We start from the raw sequence: 18,871 nt of genomic DNA, 5'->3' as shown, positions 1-18,871 counted from the left end.
ATGTAAATAACTTCATTGGAAATTTGCCAATATAAAATGTTGCTGATGAAGCTTTTTTTCCTTATCTTTTCTAAAATGTTTTTAGATAATGTATGTTGGAAATTTGCCAGACATGACTATCATGTCATTTTCTATTTTTATAATTTTCTGATGTATTTAAATGAGTGTTTATGGTTGCAAAGTCCATTTAAAATTTGAATTGAGATGATGATGATGATGGAGTGGCTTGACATTTGTTTTGTGTAAAAAACCCATATAATGTCAAAAATTTGATCACAATCCAAATTCAGAGCTGTATCACACTTAAATGTTTTGTCCATACCTGCCCCAACTGTTCAGGGATCGACCTCTGCGGTCGTATAAAGCTGCGCCCTGCGGAGCACCTGGTTATAGATAGAGATAAACTTTAAACAGCAATAATGTACAGCAAAGTAAGATTTACAAATAAGTCAACATGACTGAAATGGTCAATTGACCCCTAAGGAGTTATTGTCCTTTATAGTCAATTTTTTATAATTTTTATAAAATTTGTAAATTTTTACTAACATTTTCCACTGAAACTACTGGGCCAAGTTCATTATAGATAGAGATAACTGTAAGCAGCAAGAATGTTCAGTAAAGTAAGACGTACAAACACATCACCATCACCAAAATACAATTTTGTCATGAATCCATCTGCTTCCTTTGTTTGATATTCACATAGACCAAGGTGAGCGACACAGGCTCTTTAGAGCCTCTAGTTAATTTTTGGGCAAAAACTAAAGACAATGAAACTACATGTATAAACAGAAAAAAATCACCTGCAATACAATATAAAAATAAGAAGCTGTGGTATGAATGCCAATGAGACAACTATTTACCAAAGTTCTAATAAAGTGTATGTATAGGAAAGTATAGGAAACTGTACGGACTTCAACAATGAAAAGACCCATATCGGCCATCTTAAAAAATATGAAACAACTTAATTGAGAAAAACTAAGTCTAATTGATTAAAAATATTTTACCAAAAAAATTAATATGGTAGACATGAATGAACCAATGATAACCACCAAGATCACAAAAAAAAGAAAATTTAGTCCATAATGTTGGAGAGTGTTCATTGTTGAAATGCATATAGACCTAGGTGAGATTTTTAGAACCTCTAGCTTTAGTCTTGAAAATGGGATTTTGAAGAAAATCTTCAATAACAAAAAGCAAGAGTTTGAGGAATATGACCAAGAGTCTGGATGTCATCATTTTGGTTTATGGATGAATAATTTGGAGTCGTAAATTATATTTTTACCAGTTTTACCAAAATTGGCTTAATGCTATGTCATAGGTTTATGATTTTTGCAGTCAAGGTTGAGGCCAGAGCAGCTATTGATAGACTGAAACTTAGGCTAAATCTATCAACTGACTTGTTGGCCTATATTGATAACTAATCTAAACTTGTTTTAGCTCTCCAGGTTCAAAGTTTATAATGTAAAACTCATTATATTCAATTTGACAACTTCAAGTCTGCTTCCATCACTAAGCACAAAATTATACTGTCACTTGACTGGTTGTGCTGAAAGATTTCTACCTGTGTTAACACCTGAACAGCAATTATTGGTCAAAGTATAGATAACGACCATTTCCTTTGATGGTGGCAATTAACTACCAAAGAAAGGCAAAGAAATATTGTTTTGGATTGCAGAACATGAATATTCATCTTGGATTTTATATATGTATTGCTATAAAAGCCATAAAGACATACCCAAGTTTATGCATTTGGTGGCATCCATTACTGCAATGAAACTTTCCAACCCTCAAGGAAATGATGCAAGTGTCATTTACAGCTTGATATTGAGATATGTCACAATATGTAAAGTATTATATTTATTCAGAACAATCTTGCATGAATGGCCTATTTCATAATATTTCAATCTGATAAAAAGACCATTCTTTATTCTGATTGTTAGGCTTTTCAATCATTTTCTCTAAATTCTGTTCTTTTTAAACAAAGTTATAATATTAATAAGCTTTATAAAAATTATGCCACACAAACATATTTAGAACACTATATATACAAATGAACCTTGTTTTCATTAATTCATTAGCTAAATAAGTTGAAAGCTAAAATGATGTGAACGACCCACCTGATTGTGCCCCAGTGAAAAATATGACCAATAGAAGTAATTCTGGATGGTCATCATAAAAACTTCTCTAGAACTACTTGACCATTTTTTTTTTTAAACTTTAAAGGAACACTTTTTAAAAGAAATTCTCGATTGATGATTTATTGGTTTCTTAATGTCCAGTGACAAATGTTTCACGCATATTCAGGACGAGGAACATTCTAAGGATTCATTTCACCTTAGCCTGTTGACTAGTGACTATAGTCAGACAGAACATTATAAGTTTTATGTCTCTCCTACGGTATGTCCTAATCATTTAGGTGAACGTTTGCTATAGTGGGCATCTGTATGATCTCTATTAGCTTTTCACATTTTGATTGATAAGCACCACAGAACAAAATGAACCTAAATCTTGCACAGATGCTCCTTTAAAGGGCTTTTTAGACAGGCGTTCTGTTGGTGCCGATTCATCAACAAATATTGCCGCCTTTTCTAATTTCTGATGACTAAACTTGACTAAATAATAAGGTTTTGTATAACATTGCGACAGGCAAATCGGAATTTTCAAGCTTTTCCAAGTTAGCAAAACATGCTGAGGACATAAGACTGGTGGCTAATCTGAATTTCCAAGCGGTCCAAAGGTAGCAAAACTTGTTAAGGACATGAAAAGCAGTCAATGTGAAAGGTTATCGTGATTGAAGCCCTATATGATCATGACTCACATTATGATTTTGCTTTACACCTAAAGACACATTTCATACAAGGACACATTGAAATTCAAACTAATGGGTAAACTCTGAAAAGTTGGTTGACTGCATGGGATAGAGAACGTTTTTGGGCTTCCACTGAAAAAACGACGAAATGTGGTAGAGGAAGACAGGTTTTCATTGCAACAGTCTACCTTCAAAACCCTTGAAGTGTTGTTTGTACGGAGTGTCTATTCGTCCGGCTAGCCGGACGAATAGTTAAAAATCTCTATTCGTCCGGCCATCCGTGTGCGGATGCGCAAATATTCAATATCAATAAAAGTGTCATGTGACGTGGAAAGTGTCCCGGATGAGGTGTTGGATAACACACGCGGTGTCGGATAACACACGCGCGTATTCAATGGACGTGTTGAGAATTGGAGATCGTGATTCATATTTAAAGATGTCATAGAGAAAACCAGAGAGAATGTGATTGTTTTAAACAAAATTATATAAGAGTGATTCCAGAGCAATCGCGTATACATGTTATTTAAACTGTGAGGATGATAAGTCTGAAATTAAGGTGAAATTGACTCGAGATTTACCCCCATTTAGCTTATGGAGGCAAAACGCATTCGGAAAAAATACTAGATCAAGCTTGCTTGGATGCCTTATTTTTTAGTTATACCAAGGACGTATATGTTAGTTATACGTCCTTGGTTATACTACAACGCAGATCTATGAACATACTGATATGCCCGGACTGGGAATAAGACCCCAGGGTTTGGGTATCCCCCCTTTTTCTGTTGTATCTTATATATATTTTTTTTCTAAAAAAATCTTATCGAAAACACAATAATACTTTTGAGGACAGGTTACACGTGCTTGCCCTTCTCAAATTTCATATGAATTAAAATCCCGAAGAATCGTGCATAATCATATGAGGACCTTACTTTAACCAAACTTCACTGAAACTATAAATTCAGGATCTTTTGAAATCATAGATGAAGCCAATAATGATTGGCCCGACTATTTACCTTACAGGAAATCCAATACCCAAGCTCCTTTAGAATATTAGAATAAAAAAAAAATCTGAATCAAATGTATAGTTTATTTTTTTTTATTAGAATGAGTTTTTTTTCATAAAACGAGGTTAGGCAACAACCATTTTCTTATCTGGGGGGGCCTGGGATTTTTTTGAAAAAAATATTTTGATGGCCTAGCTGAACGAAAAAAAAATTATGTTTTGCACTGTAGCTGAAAAAAAAATTATACTGTCACCTGCTTGAAAAAAAAATTGTGCACTGCTGAAGTTGAGAATAGTGTAAATAACAACAGTTGAGACAGTGAAACAGCAGATTATAAACATCTGTCCAGTCTACAGATTAAGCTAAGATTTATATTTATACCTTATTACTTTTTGTATTTTCCTGTAATAGTGTTTGATCCAGAAATATTTAAAAGCATTCCAAATCTCCCGCATGTATGCTACTAGATTAAGACATACTTAAAACTGCAACTATTATAAACATGATATGGTCATTTTATAACAGGGATAGATATGGTATCATATTAAAGCAGTCTTTTAAAGTAGCCCTGATTGTGTATGACACAGACTTGTATACTGGTAGTATTTTCCTTTGTATCATTCTGTATCATTTTTTATACCTCTTTTTTCAATGGAATATCAATTATCATAGTTGGAAACAGTGGATGTTTATAATTTGGAGCTACTCACTCTTACATATGGCAATGGTGGCCACTTCAATTGCAGTATTAAAATTCAAGGACTGTGGTACCTGTATGACGGACTCAGAGAATATCATAATGTAGAAAGTGGGCTAAAAAAAAAACAACAGAGACAACAGCCAATGCCAGGATATAGACAGAGCCATGCACTTTACATTTTACATCAATTAAAAAATTAAAATGAATTCTATGTAAATTTTATGGTTTTGAGGGAAAAAAATGTATTTCTGTTCCACATTACAGGAAAAAAAATTTTGCTTTCCTTCTCATAAGAAAAAAAAAAATTATCGGAGGAAGGTTCTGAAAAAAAATTTATGAACATAATAAAAATTTGACGAAGAGTCGTATCCCATAGAGGTAGAACTTGGTGCCTCTATACCGTGGCCTGATGTATATCCTCGTGGCGAGGTTTTATGTTTTTCATCCTCCTATTAATCTTAAATAATTTCCGTGTATTCCCTTGTTTGGTCGCCGACTGTTTAGCCCCCAGTCCTATTGTAAGGGACTTGTTTACTTTATTTTATAACAATTAAAGATATTAGTGTATCCAAAGGCAGTAGAATAACAACAGTCGGCTCATTCACATCTGTTTACTAACACTTGCTTCACTAATAATTGATTTCTGGTAAATTGATTATGTCGCAGGAAGGCCTGGAATGGTGTCACTTTTAAACAACACCATTGTCCTATATTATTTAATAATTAGTTGAATTCTTTGATTTGTTTTTAGTGTATCAACAGAGACGTATATTTAGTATATTATATGTCTCTGGTATCAAGCATGCCATCATCTCTGAGTCTCAGAAATTATGAATTTGGTAATTCAACATGATTTAAATCTTTTATCTTAAAAGACAAATCTTTCAATTTATGGAGCATAGTCGTAACTCTTTGCTGGACATTTTCTCTGAGGACATTTTTAATCGAATTGATGTCCTTTTGTTAATTGAGCGCCAAACACTGTCCAGTGTCATACACATTTTTTGTTGGCGTCTTTGTTTGAATTTTGTAGTTGTGTTGTATGACCTTGTATGTAGATTGTGTTGTATGACCTTGTATGTAGATTGTGTTTTAATGGTCTGTTGTGTGCATGTTTAAACAGTGTTGGTTGCTTGGTCCAAATTATTGTCACATTGAGCTGTTGTGTTTGTTTGGGTTGCTTGCCCAATTTTGTCAATATAATGTTAACGGAACTATAAACAACTGTCATACAAAGTGGATGTCCAGCCACCTTAAAACCCATGCATGTTTTACTCGGCATCCTCTTTGTAAAATACATGTAGGAAGTAAGGAATGTGGCAGATGTTAATCACTTGTTAATTACTTGTTCCGTTGATTAAAACCGTTTGATTTTATCAGTATTTTAGGACTTCCCTCATTTTGAGTTTGCCTTAGGGTTCGGTGTAATATATTACATGCATTGTCTTGATGAACAGGCAAACCCTCTTGTCGTATTCTTTATTGCTTTATTTTGCTGTGTTTGTATGTGTTCATCTGATTCACTCTTATAGTGTCTATATTAATTACCACTGTAATGATTATCGATTTGTTTCGCTGTTTCTAATATTAACCATGACAAAAGATTGATTAATTAAGGTAGGCCAACCGGGATAAAAGGCCGAAAACTTGAACTAAGTTATGTCGACTTTTGAAAAGGTAAATTACGGACCCCTCAAAGGTGCTGAAATGGGTTTAAGCGTACAGATGACAATGCAAATCTACACAGGGTATCGGATTTAGTGTTCCCATTCCGACAATTCGCGGATGCGTAATTGTAGAATCCCGCGTCTTTGGTATTTGTTGGTTTCATTGATAACTGAATAACAGAATGGAAGTTTAACAACAATTTCTCACTCACTCTGAATAATTAAGCATAAGAGAAAAATGGACCAAAAAATAAAGGCAAGATAATATTGGGATGCTAAAACATTTTAAAAGAATCCATGATAAATTGCAATAAAAATAAAAACTACTGAAAACTGCGGCGGCCTAGAGGTGAAATTAAGCACCCTCTTTTCCCCTAGTTAGATCCTATTAGATAAATAACGTTTCAGAATACGCGTATTCATGATTTCAAATTACCAACAAATCAGTTCCTTAGATCCTAATTATACGGGGTCTTAAACAGCATTGATCACTGTAGTTAAAAATAAAGATGAAATGTGGTTATCCATTACGTTTTTAGTGTAAAACGTCACTGCATGAAGAACGATTGCTTAGCGTAGACACCGTAAATAAAGGACGCAATGAATATCGACAAAAAGGGGAAATAAAACAAGAGAAAACCTGAAATATCTCACTAATCGAGAAAAGACGATAAAAGAGTGACGAAAGATACCAGAGGGACAGTCAAACTCACCGTTGAAATCGAAAACAAACTGACAACGCCATGGCTAAAAATGAAAAAGACAAACTGACAAACAATAGTACACATGACACAACATATAAAACTTAAGAATTAAAAATGGGGTTGATCTCAGGTGCTCCGGAAGTGTAAGCAGTGCTTTTATTAGATTTATCCATGAAAGTAAAATGAAACCTTTCAATATAATACTTCCATTATATCTAATGCTCGATCTAATGTCGGGTTGTTTGGGTAATATATAAACGTACAAATGTGTTGTCGGTGTGAAAATTTAACAGCCTTATTCATCGCATCACAGCCCAAGTAGGCATACTAGTTTATACTGATGTGGAATTAAAAATCACACATCTACAACATGTTTGACTTTATGTTACCGAACATTGAATATACTAGATATCGAGATAAAATTGATAAAAACATCTACTAAAATAGATATATTTTATTGTAAAAAGACCTTAAATGATCTCTAGGTCTGTCTTTCCGATGAAACAGTTTGTAATGACAAAAAAATTTGATGATATCGATACACCTACATTCATGCAGTGGACTGAACAACGATATTGACTTTTTATTGTTCACTCTATCAAAAATATTTTGTAATTTCAAATTGGATGACGTTACGCACGGTATTGGTGCCACTCAGCGTTACACGACGTTCCTAATAAAACGACGATTTTGACGTTCCACGGAAAGTTTCAAACGTTGACCTTATATTCTACTCATTTGAAAATGCCGCTTAAAGTAAAGAGATGTCCGAAGTTGCTTCTTTATAGGGTTTTATTTTTTCAAGCCGGTGCAAATGCAAAATTCCATTGAATTAAAACAAAATTTTAGATACATGAACATTTTTTTATTTTTGCGAAGAATTGTCTGCAACAATAGCACAAAATGACAATTTGATGTCTTGTAAAATGATTTAAATATATAAAAAGAAGATGTGATATGATTGCCAATGAGACAACTCTTCCCAACAGATCAAAATGACACAGAAATTAACAACTATAGGTCACTGTACGGCCTTCAACAATCAGTTTCTTCTATTTCTTAAAATTAAGCAATGCTCTCTCTGCCAGAAGACGTCTCCTATCTTTGCTAGTATAATTGTAAATATTTCGTTTCTTGTTTCTGTCTCTTTCCCCCAATTACACGTTTGCATATGTTTGTTGTAATTTGGTACTTTCGCTCCCTCAATAAATATTCAAATGCTTCTTGATTTGTCTTTGATTATGTGAAAGATGTAGGTAGTATATCGCAAGCTATTTTCTTTTCATAATCTTATTTTATCAACACTTAAATACTGAGACTATTATACTAACGTTAATATAAAATTCCAAGAATTTGGTTTTATTTAATTTTTCTTAAACAGTGACTTATAATTACATTACAATTCATATTATTTATTTTTACGTATTAGTAAGTCTACAATCTTAACATCAATCCCGATTTTATGGAAAATGTTTACTAGATCATTATTTCAAAAATTTCTAACAAAAAAACTTTACAAAATGTGCATCATGTTTGAAAAAGAAATACGTGCTCTTATGTTGCCGTTGCCAACTTTCAATGATTTAAAGTTGGTCGGGGTCTAGATTATTTTTTTTAAAAAGAAAACGTTTTCATTGATTAATTTTTTTAAATCAGGATTGTTTTACCAGGCAAATAATTAAGAAAATTCATGTTATGTAGGAATTTACACATTTTGCACATAAATCAGGCCGTTAGTTTTCTCGTTTGAATTGTTTTACATTTGTCATTTCGGGGTTTTTCATAGCTGACTATCAGGTAAAGGTTTTGCTCATTGTTGTTTGCATATAGAAATTATAAATTGGTCTTACACGGCCGCATCTTCTACCTGATTGTGAAAATGAGAACCGTGATTCTGTATTGTTTTGTTTTTGTTTTCGGAAACATATTTAGCAAGCTATCCTTTCATCTGATATTTTTTCACAAACTCAAGCTTCAAAAAAGGGTCGGCAATCAATACTTTTTTTTTAATATTTGAAATTATAGAATTTGGCAAAGTATGGAAAACTTTTACACAGACCAATACCTACATCACAGATTACCAGCAGGTCGAAATCCGATTTTGAATAATACAATTGTTTTTTTTACTAGTAGTGATTTTTTTAAGTAACTGCTATATGTGCATGTTTACATAGTTCAGTGTTTTCTCAAGCGAACAACTATGGACCGTCAGGAATGCATTTCATGCATTTTGTATACTCAACAATATTTTTGGTTTCGCGCTTCCATTTTCAACATATAACTGAGTATCGGTTTACACAAAATCTTCTTTGACATTCATCTGATTATTTTTATGTTTTCGGTTTCAATCTTTTTGGTTTCGTTTTTACATTGTTTTAAAAGTATAATCAAAGTACTGAAGTACTGAACCTCGGATGACCGCAAGTTGTTGTGGATGGTCACAAGCACTTGTCTCAGAAAAAAAGTCACATTTCTATACCGGAAAACGGATGCTTATGTACAGAGATATATTTTTTCTGAGACAAGTTCGTGCGTGGATGATGAATAAATGACAAGGAATTCAACTTCACTGCTTTAATATCCATTATATTGTGGCGATACAAATACGTATACTCTGGTTTGTTGTTATATATTATATTTATAATTGTATATAGCCGTTACATGTATGTTTAATTTTCATCCAATTGTATATCAAATGTTCTATTCTACGATTCTAATAAAAGTGCAGTACAAGTGCATGGTGGACACTCTTCTATAACAATTCGATTTTTCCAATAGATTGGATTTGAGTAGACATTCATATTTTCCCAAAAAAACTTTCTTCTGATATTCTTCCGCATGCGAAAACACAATTTTTCTGTACGTGTGCATTTTTTAATGCATAGAAATATTTGTAACGACATAATATTTTCGTATTATAAATTTCTGTTCTTATGAGTATTCATTGAAGAAGTGAATTTATAACAAGCGATAAGAAATGTTATTTTGCACTCGATGATATCCGCGTATTTATACGATCGGTTACCAGTCAAAAACGAAAGTCAAATCTCTATGTCAACAATACATCGGAATGCCCTCACGGTCATCGCGATGTAAAAATTAAAATTCAAGCTATGTTTTGTGGCGTTCTGCGAAGATAAAAAAAAGATCTACTTTACACCGCAGATTGATTGGTTGATTTTTTTCTAGAATGAGTTGGGAGTGTCTGTAAATTAATACCTTGGAGCTAGCTGCTACATGTTTGTGTGCCATCCATCATATATGTCGGACAACTACTCTCTCACTCTCTCTCTTTCGTTCTTTCTCAAATTATGGTAAAAGAAAAGTTTCAAATTTCAATATACTAGTTTCATCACATGCCTATGTACCAGGCAATTCTGTTGGAGATTCGAGAAAATAATCTTCATTCTGCCACAATACTCCTAAGCGTAATAACCTTATTTTTCAAACACATATTGCTAGGTAGATGACTAGGAATTGTTCTACTCACAGTAGATAAAAAATTATCGTTAGCTGTACTGAAATGTTTATGACATACAAGTATTTCTCTGATAAAACGTTTTGTTAAATGAGTCGATGCGACAAAAAAAAAATGATTGCACGTTTTACTGAAATGTTCACGACTAAGGTGTACTTTTTCTCATACAATTTTGTGAGAATTTTCATTCATGTGTATAGCTTCGAATTACAGATACTATCTGGCTTGGGAGGATAATTAACAGGGGCGGATGCAGGAATTTTCGAAAGGGGGGGTGCTAACCCAGGGCACCCAGGGCAAAGGGGGGGTGCAAAACATATGTCCCGATACAAATGCATTGATCGGCAAAAATAAAGGGGGGGTGCGCACCCCCGGAACCCCCCCCCCCCCCCTGGATCCGCCACTGATTAAGAAGATTTCACTTTTGATCGCATTTTCTTTTTCAATGTATCTTGCTTTTATAAAGTGGGAGTGTGGTCATTAGTAAGTTATCTCTTTGTTATAGCTCCGAAGCCTTGTCTTTATGACGTATCCGAGTTAAATATTGCGACATCTTATATCCTTGAAACAATGCAGATCTATATTTTAATGCATATTAAACGAGAACTTTATTTTATATAGATCATACAATATCATGAAATTATATTATGCCAAATATGCAAGAACATTCGTATACAGTTTAACGTTATTATAACGCGAACGTCAAATTACGGTTACGGGGACATTTCATTGGACATCTTAGATCGTTTCGGATTTTCTAACAGCAACTCAAACAAAAGTACATATCATATCATTTTAAAGGAAATTAAATGTATTTTCCATTCATATCAGTAAACAGGTGTTAAAAAATTGAGATATAGTAGAATTTCGTTTGATAAAAAGCCTCTGAATTATTCTTTGTGTTATTTTGTCCATCGGGACATTTTATTGGACACGGGAAAAATGACGATGTTTTTAAAATAAGACCGCAGTTACTTAATGATGACTTCAGATAGCTTCTTCGGAACATGTATAATTTTTCTGATATTATTAAAATCCATTTTCGTCCATAATATCTTATGAAAGTGAAGTCAGAAAAAAAATTACGGGTTGAGCAGCTAATTGGGACATTTTTTCTCTTTTCTATTTAAACTCTTTTGACGACCTTCCTTCTCTTAAAATCAAAAACGTCTGTTACTTCATTTTAGGTTAAATGTATACAAAACAATTGCAAAATATTTAACCATTCTACTTACTAATGAATTCGCACTGGGATTTTAAAGACTCACATAAAACAAAATTGTAACAGCGGGACACCCTTGAAATGACGTTATAGGCATCGAAATGAGCAAAGTTTTTCATTAAAAAATAGACAAAGCAAAAAATCATCTATGTTATTGATTTCTGTGGTTTATTTCCTTTCGAATGATATGCATAACATGGATATTTATTGTATAGGATAATAGCTTGGATTTGAATAACCCGCCTTCTAACCCATATTTCCAAAGTGACACCAATATCGTGCGCAACGTCGTACATGTTTCTGTGGTGCCTTTGGAAGCTATGTAACTTATCATATGATTCGGTTATTTAAATATTTTTTTCTTGTGAAACTGAAATCATATCGGTGTTATGTGTACATGCACCCCCTCCCCCTTTAGGCTGGGAACCGTAATTTGGATATTAAAATATCTATCTTTATCCTTATATAACAGTTACTTAGAGCACTATTGAGAGAGTTCCTGTCATATTTTATCGAATTTAAAAATACTAGGCTAAATAAACATAATCCCATGAGGACAGACTGTCATCAGTCTCAACTTTTTAGTCCAATCAGAGACATATAATAATTGTAATATATGACTCTGTTTCAGTGTATAATTGTCTTTTTCCGGCATCTTTCATGGGAGTTTCAACGGCAATGTCTACAGAACTGATGATGTTTTAATCCCCTTTCTTGCTTATTACATTCAGTAACACCCCCTTATTATCTCTTTGGTTTTCTCAATATAATCATATAATGCCTCAGTTAATGATTTGTATATGTTCACTACAGATGCTGATGTGTTCTTCAAATCCTTGCTTCAGTTCACAGAAGCCAAACAATCGTTCCTAAAAGATAATCAGTGGTTCAAAGTATTGTTGTAAGTAATTAAGTTATTAAACTTGACAGACTCGCGATGAAGTAATGTCCAGGACATGACATAATATGTAACCAAGATCAAGGCTACTCTTCTCTTGCAAAGTCTGGAGCAACCGCTGCTAGTGTCGACTCTAGTGAGGGCCGACTGGTTTATAGTCCGAAATTGTCTTACTACGGTTTCGGAGTTTTCTCCCTTGTACACAACAGAGGGCGATAATAATGCAACTTCCGTGGCGCAAGTTATATTTTTACTGCACGAACAAAGATTTTTAATAACGGTTTGTTGGAAATGTTTAACTCCTTTACCAACAAATTCAAATCTTTGATCTTTTCCCCCCAAGCTGGAAACTCAAGAAAAAGAAAAAGACCACGAGACGAGAGGTAAGATAAAGAAAACATAAATGTCTTGTGGTTTTGCCGTAAAAATGGAAAACAGTTTTCCTGATATAGGTCCTTTAGAATAATTATGACGGCTATTGTACATTTTCTGTCGGACCACTGTAGAATATGAAAAATTATTGGAGCCCTATTTTCTTCGAACAGAGGATTTCCTGCAGTACAAGTAGAAAAATGAGAACCACAGTATAAAAATCTGCCGATGTGTGCCTCCTACAAATAGTAAGTTATTTCTTGGTACATATCCTACCGTAGTCTAAAATCGGTCATCTTGTTGGTTTGATTGGTATTTTTGTTTGAACTTATCACACGGAAAACTACACATTGGCGTCACTAGGCTACTACCACTGTAGTCTGTACCAGCATTCAAAATATTAATAAGTGCGGATACGATTTTTCTACTCCTTTGAATACAAAAACATTTCTAAAGACATGTTTCCATTGTTATTCCAAATTATTGCTCAAAATTGCCAATTTTCTAATGGCCGTTAAAAACCTGACTTCCTATGTCTAAAACATTTCAGAACTTCACAAAATCCCAATTCCGGCCTCCATTGCTTTGTGTGCATTTTACTCAGCGCCATCAATCTTGTGGCGGACAAAACAGGTCAAGCAAATCGAAATTATATGAACTTCATAATGACAAGAGCCTTATGTCTTATACAATTTTCCCGCGGAAAAAAGCCATCCAAAATGAAAGAAAATGAAAAAAGGATGTTCATGTCATAATTTTGTTCAGGAATATAGAGTAGGTTAATAAAAAAATGGGTAACGTTTATTTTTCATAGAAAAACAAATTATTGATTCAATATTAAAAAAACAATATTCTGACCATCATGTCCGTAGGTAAATATTCTTACAAAATTCCATTGATGTAGACTGTCATGGCTAAAAATGAGGTTTCCTGTTGAATAAACCCCAAAATAATTGCAAACTATTTCAAAACAACATCAACCAAACTAATAATATAATTGCCTTATACTGAAAAAAATCACCTAATTGACTATAGAGCAATTTGATTGGGTAGAACGATTGAATGCATCATGTGGTTATTATGCCATTGGAATTTAAATGTAAACAAACAGGGTCAGCAGCTTTAGTATGGAACAAAATCGTACATTGAGTGACTTAGAAAGAATTATGAGTAACCAAGCTTGACAATACACTAATAAAAAATCAAAGCTAATATCTACATATTATGTAAAACATGGGAAAATCATATATGATGAACTAAAATAACTTCCAACAAATACAGTGCTCCAGCTAGAATTCAAAAGGGGCAGGGTGCCAGTGGAGGGCAGGGCACTTTTTTATGATAGAAGGCACTGCTCATTTCTTTTGTCTACGTCCCTGCGTGTATCACGAGTTCACATATTTTTTTACTGTATATATTGTCAATAAAGATGCATAAGTTGTTGTTATGATTATTTATTCTATAAAATTTGCATAAGAAAAGTCATTCATACTACATGTTCATATAACATGGCAATACACATTCATACTATTAACCAAAAGAGGCAAAATAACCTTATTATTCTCCCCCACCCCCCCTCCTTCCAAAAAAAAAAGAACATAAACTAAACATCTCATAGTTTACCATACATGTACATGACAGAGTAGTTGTATTTCAAAATTTTCATCTAGAGCTTGGCCCTCAAAACTTTTTTTATTGTTTGTGTTTAGGAATATATTATTTAGTGTAGGTTCATCATGTTGATTTGTGATGAGAGTTTAACTACACACTTCCATTTTTGTAAGTTAATACATTTTAGCTTGACACCATTCAAACAATTAATTTATGCATATTTCTTACTTGAGAATGTATAAAACATGGATTGCCAAAAGTATGATTATCAAAAATAAATTGCAATATATTTTTTTTGTATGTTCAAAGACAGTTAGTATCCTTAAGGTAATATTTTTAAATAATTTTGTATTCAATTGGTTATTTTTTCCTATTTTTAGTGCTAATAATATTTTAGGAGCACAATTTTGTAATAAGCTTTTTCAGGGGAAGTAACTCCAAAAATTAATTTCCAACATGTTTACATCTGCTTGTCGCTCACAAGTTGAGATGGACATGTTTCTGTGAAGGCAAAGTTGATTACTTCAATTCAATTCTAAATTCATGAAAGTCTTCATTCATCCATTGTGACTTGGAGATCAAAAGATAATGCATTCATCATATTTATGACAAAAAGGTACATTGTCTTAATTAAATTACCTAGTCATTAATACCTTTGAAGTCTTATCCACAATAATTGATAGTAATGACATGATTAACCTCGTTACCTGGGGGCAATCACCAGGTGTCATATATGTAATTTAACTTCTGATAAGAAATCGATGAAACAAAAGGCAATTTTACCAAAACGGCACAAGGGTTTTTCAGAAAACGGCGTCAGGGCAGAAGGGCGCGGCTTAGGGCACCCAGGGCACGGCACCCTTCTATTTTGGGCTAACGAGACCACTGAAATAATTATTAACTGAAAATATAGTTAAATGCAATTCAGGATCAGCTTCTAGGACAAGGTAAGGCTACATGTATATATTAAAAGGGTTTGCCTTTCAAGTATAAAAAAAAGTGTTGTGTAGTGTGATGTATTTTTAAATCAGAAAACGATTCTTTTTAATTTTATTAACCGGATTTTTGTGACAAAAATGTCGGTTATTGATTTGGGGATGTACGGCGGGCGGCAATCAAATGTTGTCCATGCATTAACTCATGAACCGTTCAACCAAAGCTTTTAAAATTTTAATATGTTGTTACTAACAACTAAATGAAGGTCAAGTTCAATAATGGCGATTTTGACTTTTACCGTTCAGGAGTTATGGTTCTTGAAAGATTGAAAAATGGAGTTTCCAGTCGTGTCTGTGCATTTACGCATGAACTGTTCTACCTAAGCTTCCCAAATTTTAATATGTTGTTACTGATGACAAAATGGAGGTCAAGTTCAATAATGGCGATTTTGACTTTTACCGTTCAGGAGTTATGGTTCTTGAAAGATTGAAAAATGGAGTTTCCAGTCGTGTCCATGCATTTACGCATGAACTGTTCTACCTAAGCTTCCCAAATTTTAATATGTTGTTACTGATGACAAAATGGAGGTCAACTTCAATAATGACGATTTTGACTTTTACCGTTCAGGAGTTATGGTTCTTGAAAGATTGAAAAATGGTGTTTCCAGTCGTGTCCGTGCAGTGATTTTCCAACCCTCATTTTGGGGCCGAATTTCGGCCCCATTCCCAAAGAGAAATATGCTCTTTTTTTCCCAATTTTCAGCTCTAAAATTCCCAATCGTATATGGACATCGTCGCGAGATTTTGTTATTGTCGTATCTCCGTATCGTGTATTATTTTGTTGACAAATCTCTGAGCGTTCGGGGTATTTCGGGAGTTATCATTATCGTTCACTTAAGACAATGATTGGTTTGCAATCTTTTTTGGATTGCATTGCAATCTACGATATTCTGGTCACGTTTGCGCTTGAAACATCCGAATGAATAATTCAATGACAAAGCAAAAAAATGAGACATAATGTAAACAAAATGAACGTAGATCATGTCTCATAATTCCAAATATTACACAAAGAAGCTAAAGGCGGCGGACGGTAGTAAATGCCGGAAGCTGGAAGCTTTTGGATTCAAAAAGTCGTTTCTACTTCCTTCTGATGAAACAAGTGAAAGAAGGAAAAGACCGACTCTCAGATACAGAACTGGAACAACTAGTTGACATGTTTAAAAATAAACATGAAGGAAAACTTGGAATTTTAAATAAAACTAAAAAATAAATGCTTCAGATTTCAGATGTGTCTTTTTAGAATTTCTATAGATTCTCATCATTATAAATAGAATCAGAAGGGATAGGTTGAATTTTACCTTTCAAGAGTAAATTTACAAAGCTTGAGTGCATGCAAATGTGTCCTCAGACACATTCAACTTTTATTTTTAATCCTTTTCCTTAAAAAGATAGCTTATTTTGTAGGCAATTCATGCAGTTAATCCTTCTCAGAATGCAGGATTTTGCACCTAATTTTCAAAATTTTCTTGGGGGGGGCATGCCCCCAAACCCCCCTAGCGAGGCATAAGACGTGTGCCCGCCGTCGTAAAGACCAATCATATTTTTCCCAAACCATAATTTTTTTATACGACCGCAAAATTTGAAAAATTTTTCGTCGTATATTGCTATCACGTTGGCGTCGTTGTCAGCGTCGTCGTCGTCGCCGTCCGAATACTTTTAGTTTTCGCACTCTAACTTTAGTAAAAGTGAATGGAAATCTATGAAATTTTAACACAAGGTTTATGACCACAAAAGGAAGGTTGGTATTGATTTTGGGAGTTTTGGTCCCAACATTTTAGGAATTAGGGGCCAAAAAGGGCCCAAATAAGCATTTTCTTGGTTTTTCGCACTATAACTTTAGTTTAAGTTAATAGAAATCTATGAAATTTTGACACAAGGTTTATGACCACAAAAGAACGGTTGGGATTGATTTTGGGAGTTTTGGTTTCAACAGTTTAGGAATTGGGGGCCAAAAAAGGGCCGAAATAAGCATTATTCTTGGTTTTCGCACAATAACTTTAGTTTAAGTAAATAGAAATCAATGAAATTTAAACACAATGTTAATGACTACAAAAGGAAGGTTGGTATTGATTTTGGGAGTTTAGGTCCCAACAGTTTAGGAATTAGGGGCCAAAAAGGGACCCAAATAAGCATTTTTCTTGGTTTTCGCACCATAACGTTAGTATAAGTAAATAGAAATCTATGGAATTTAAACACAAGGTTTATGACCATAAAAGGAAGGTTGGTATTGATTTTGGGAGTTTTGGTCCCAACAGAATAAGGGGCCCAAAGGGTCCAAAATTAAACTTTGTTTGATTTCATCAAAATTGAATAATTGGGGTTCTTTGATATGCGGAATCTAACTGTCATGACTGTGTATGTAGATTCTTAACTTTTGGTCCCGTTTTCAAATTGGTCTACATTAAGGTCCAAAGGGTCCAAAATTAAACTTAGTTTGATTTTGACAAAAAATGAATCAGTTAGGTTCTTTGATATGCTGAATCTAAAAATGTACTTAGATTCTTGATTATTGGCCCAGTTTTCAAGTTGGTCCAAATCGGGGTCCAAAATTAAACTTTGTTTGATTTCATCAAAAATTGAATAAATGGGGTTCTTTGATATACCAAATCTAACTGTGTATGTAGATTCTTCATTTTTGGTCCTGTTTTCAAATTGGTCTACACTAAAGTCCAAAGGGTCCAAAATTAAACTTAGTCTGATTTTAACAAAAATTGAAATCTTGGGGTTCTTTGATATGCTGAATCCAAAAATGTACTTAGATTTTTTATTATGGGCCCAGTTTTCAAGTTGGTCCAAATCAGGATCTAAAATTATTATATTAAGTATTGTGCAATAGCAAGTCTTTTCAATTGCACAGAAATATCTAATTGCACAATATTGTGAAATAGCAATTTTTTTTAATTAGAGTTATCTTTCTTTGTCCAGAATAGTAAGCAAGAAATATCTAATTGCAAAATATTGTGCAATAGCAAGATTTTTTTTTAATTGGAGTTATCTTTCTTTGTCCAGAATCAACTTAAATCTTTGTTATATACAATATACAATGTATATTCACTTTTTACTACCAACTGATAAATTAAAATAATCTTTACCATTCAGTGATAACAAGCAGTTTTTTTACATCTTATTTCCTTATCTTATCTAAAATGTTTTTAGAAAATGTATGAATGTATGTTGGACATTTGCCAGACATGACTATGATGTCATTTTCTATTTTTATTTGCCAATAACTTTATGTAAATAACTTCATTGGAAATTTGCCAATATAAAATGTTGCTGATGAAGTTTTTTTTTATTGTTTTATACAATAAACAATGTATATTCACTTTTACTACCAACCAATCTTTACCATTCAGTGATAACAAGCACTTTATTTTACATTTTAATATTTTATGATGTATTTAAAAGAGTAGT

The 18,871-nt window shown here is 33.3% G+C and overlaps 1 protein-coding gene across 1 annotated transcript in view; it reads left to right on the top strand.

The window, feature by feature from the left end:
- The first annotated feature begins 12,685 nt into the window (after positions 1 to 12,685).
- Positions 12,686 to 18,871, top strand: part of LOC143064775 (uncharacterized) — a 44,147-nt gene continuing 37,961 nt past the window's right edge. Inside the window, exon 1 of the mRNA XM_076237858.1 lies at positions 12,686 to 12,862. Within this exon, the coding sequence (XP_076093973.1) occupies positions 12,771 to 12,862 (92 nt within the window). The 5' untranslated portion in view covers positions 12,686 to 12,770. The remainder of the gene's footprint in view (positions 12,863 to 18,871) is intronic.

The sequence above is a fragment of the Mytilus galloprovincialis genome, chromosome 2 (genome assembly GCF_965363235.1).
Source record: "Mytilus galloprovincialis chromosome 2, xbMytGall1.hap1.1, whole genome shotgun sequence".
Lineage (NCBI taxonomy): Eukaryota > Metazoa > Mollusca > Bivalvia > Mytilida > Mytilidae > Mytilus > Mytilus galloprovincialis.
This window is presented reverse-complemented; position numbering and strand designations above follow the sequence as displayed.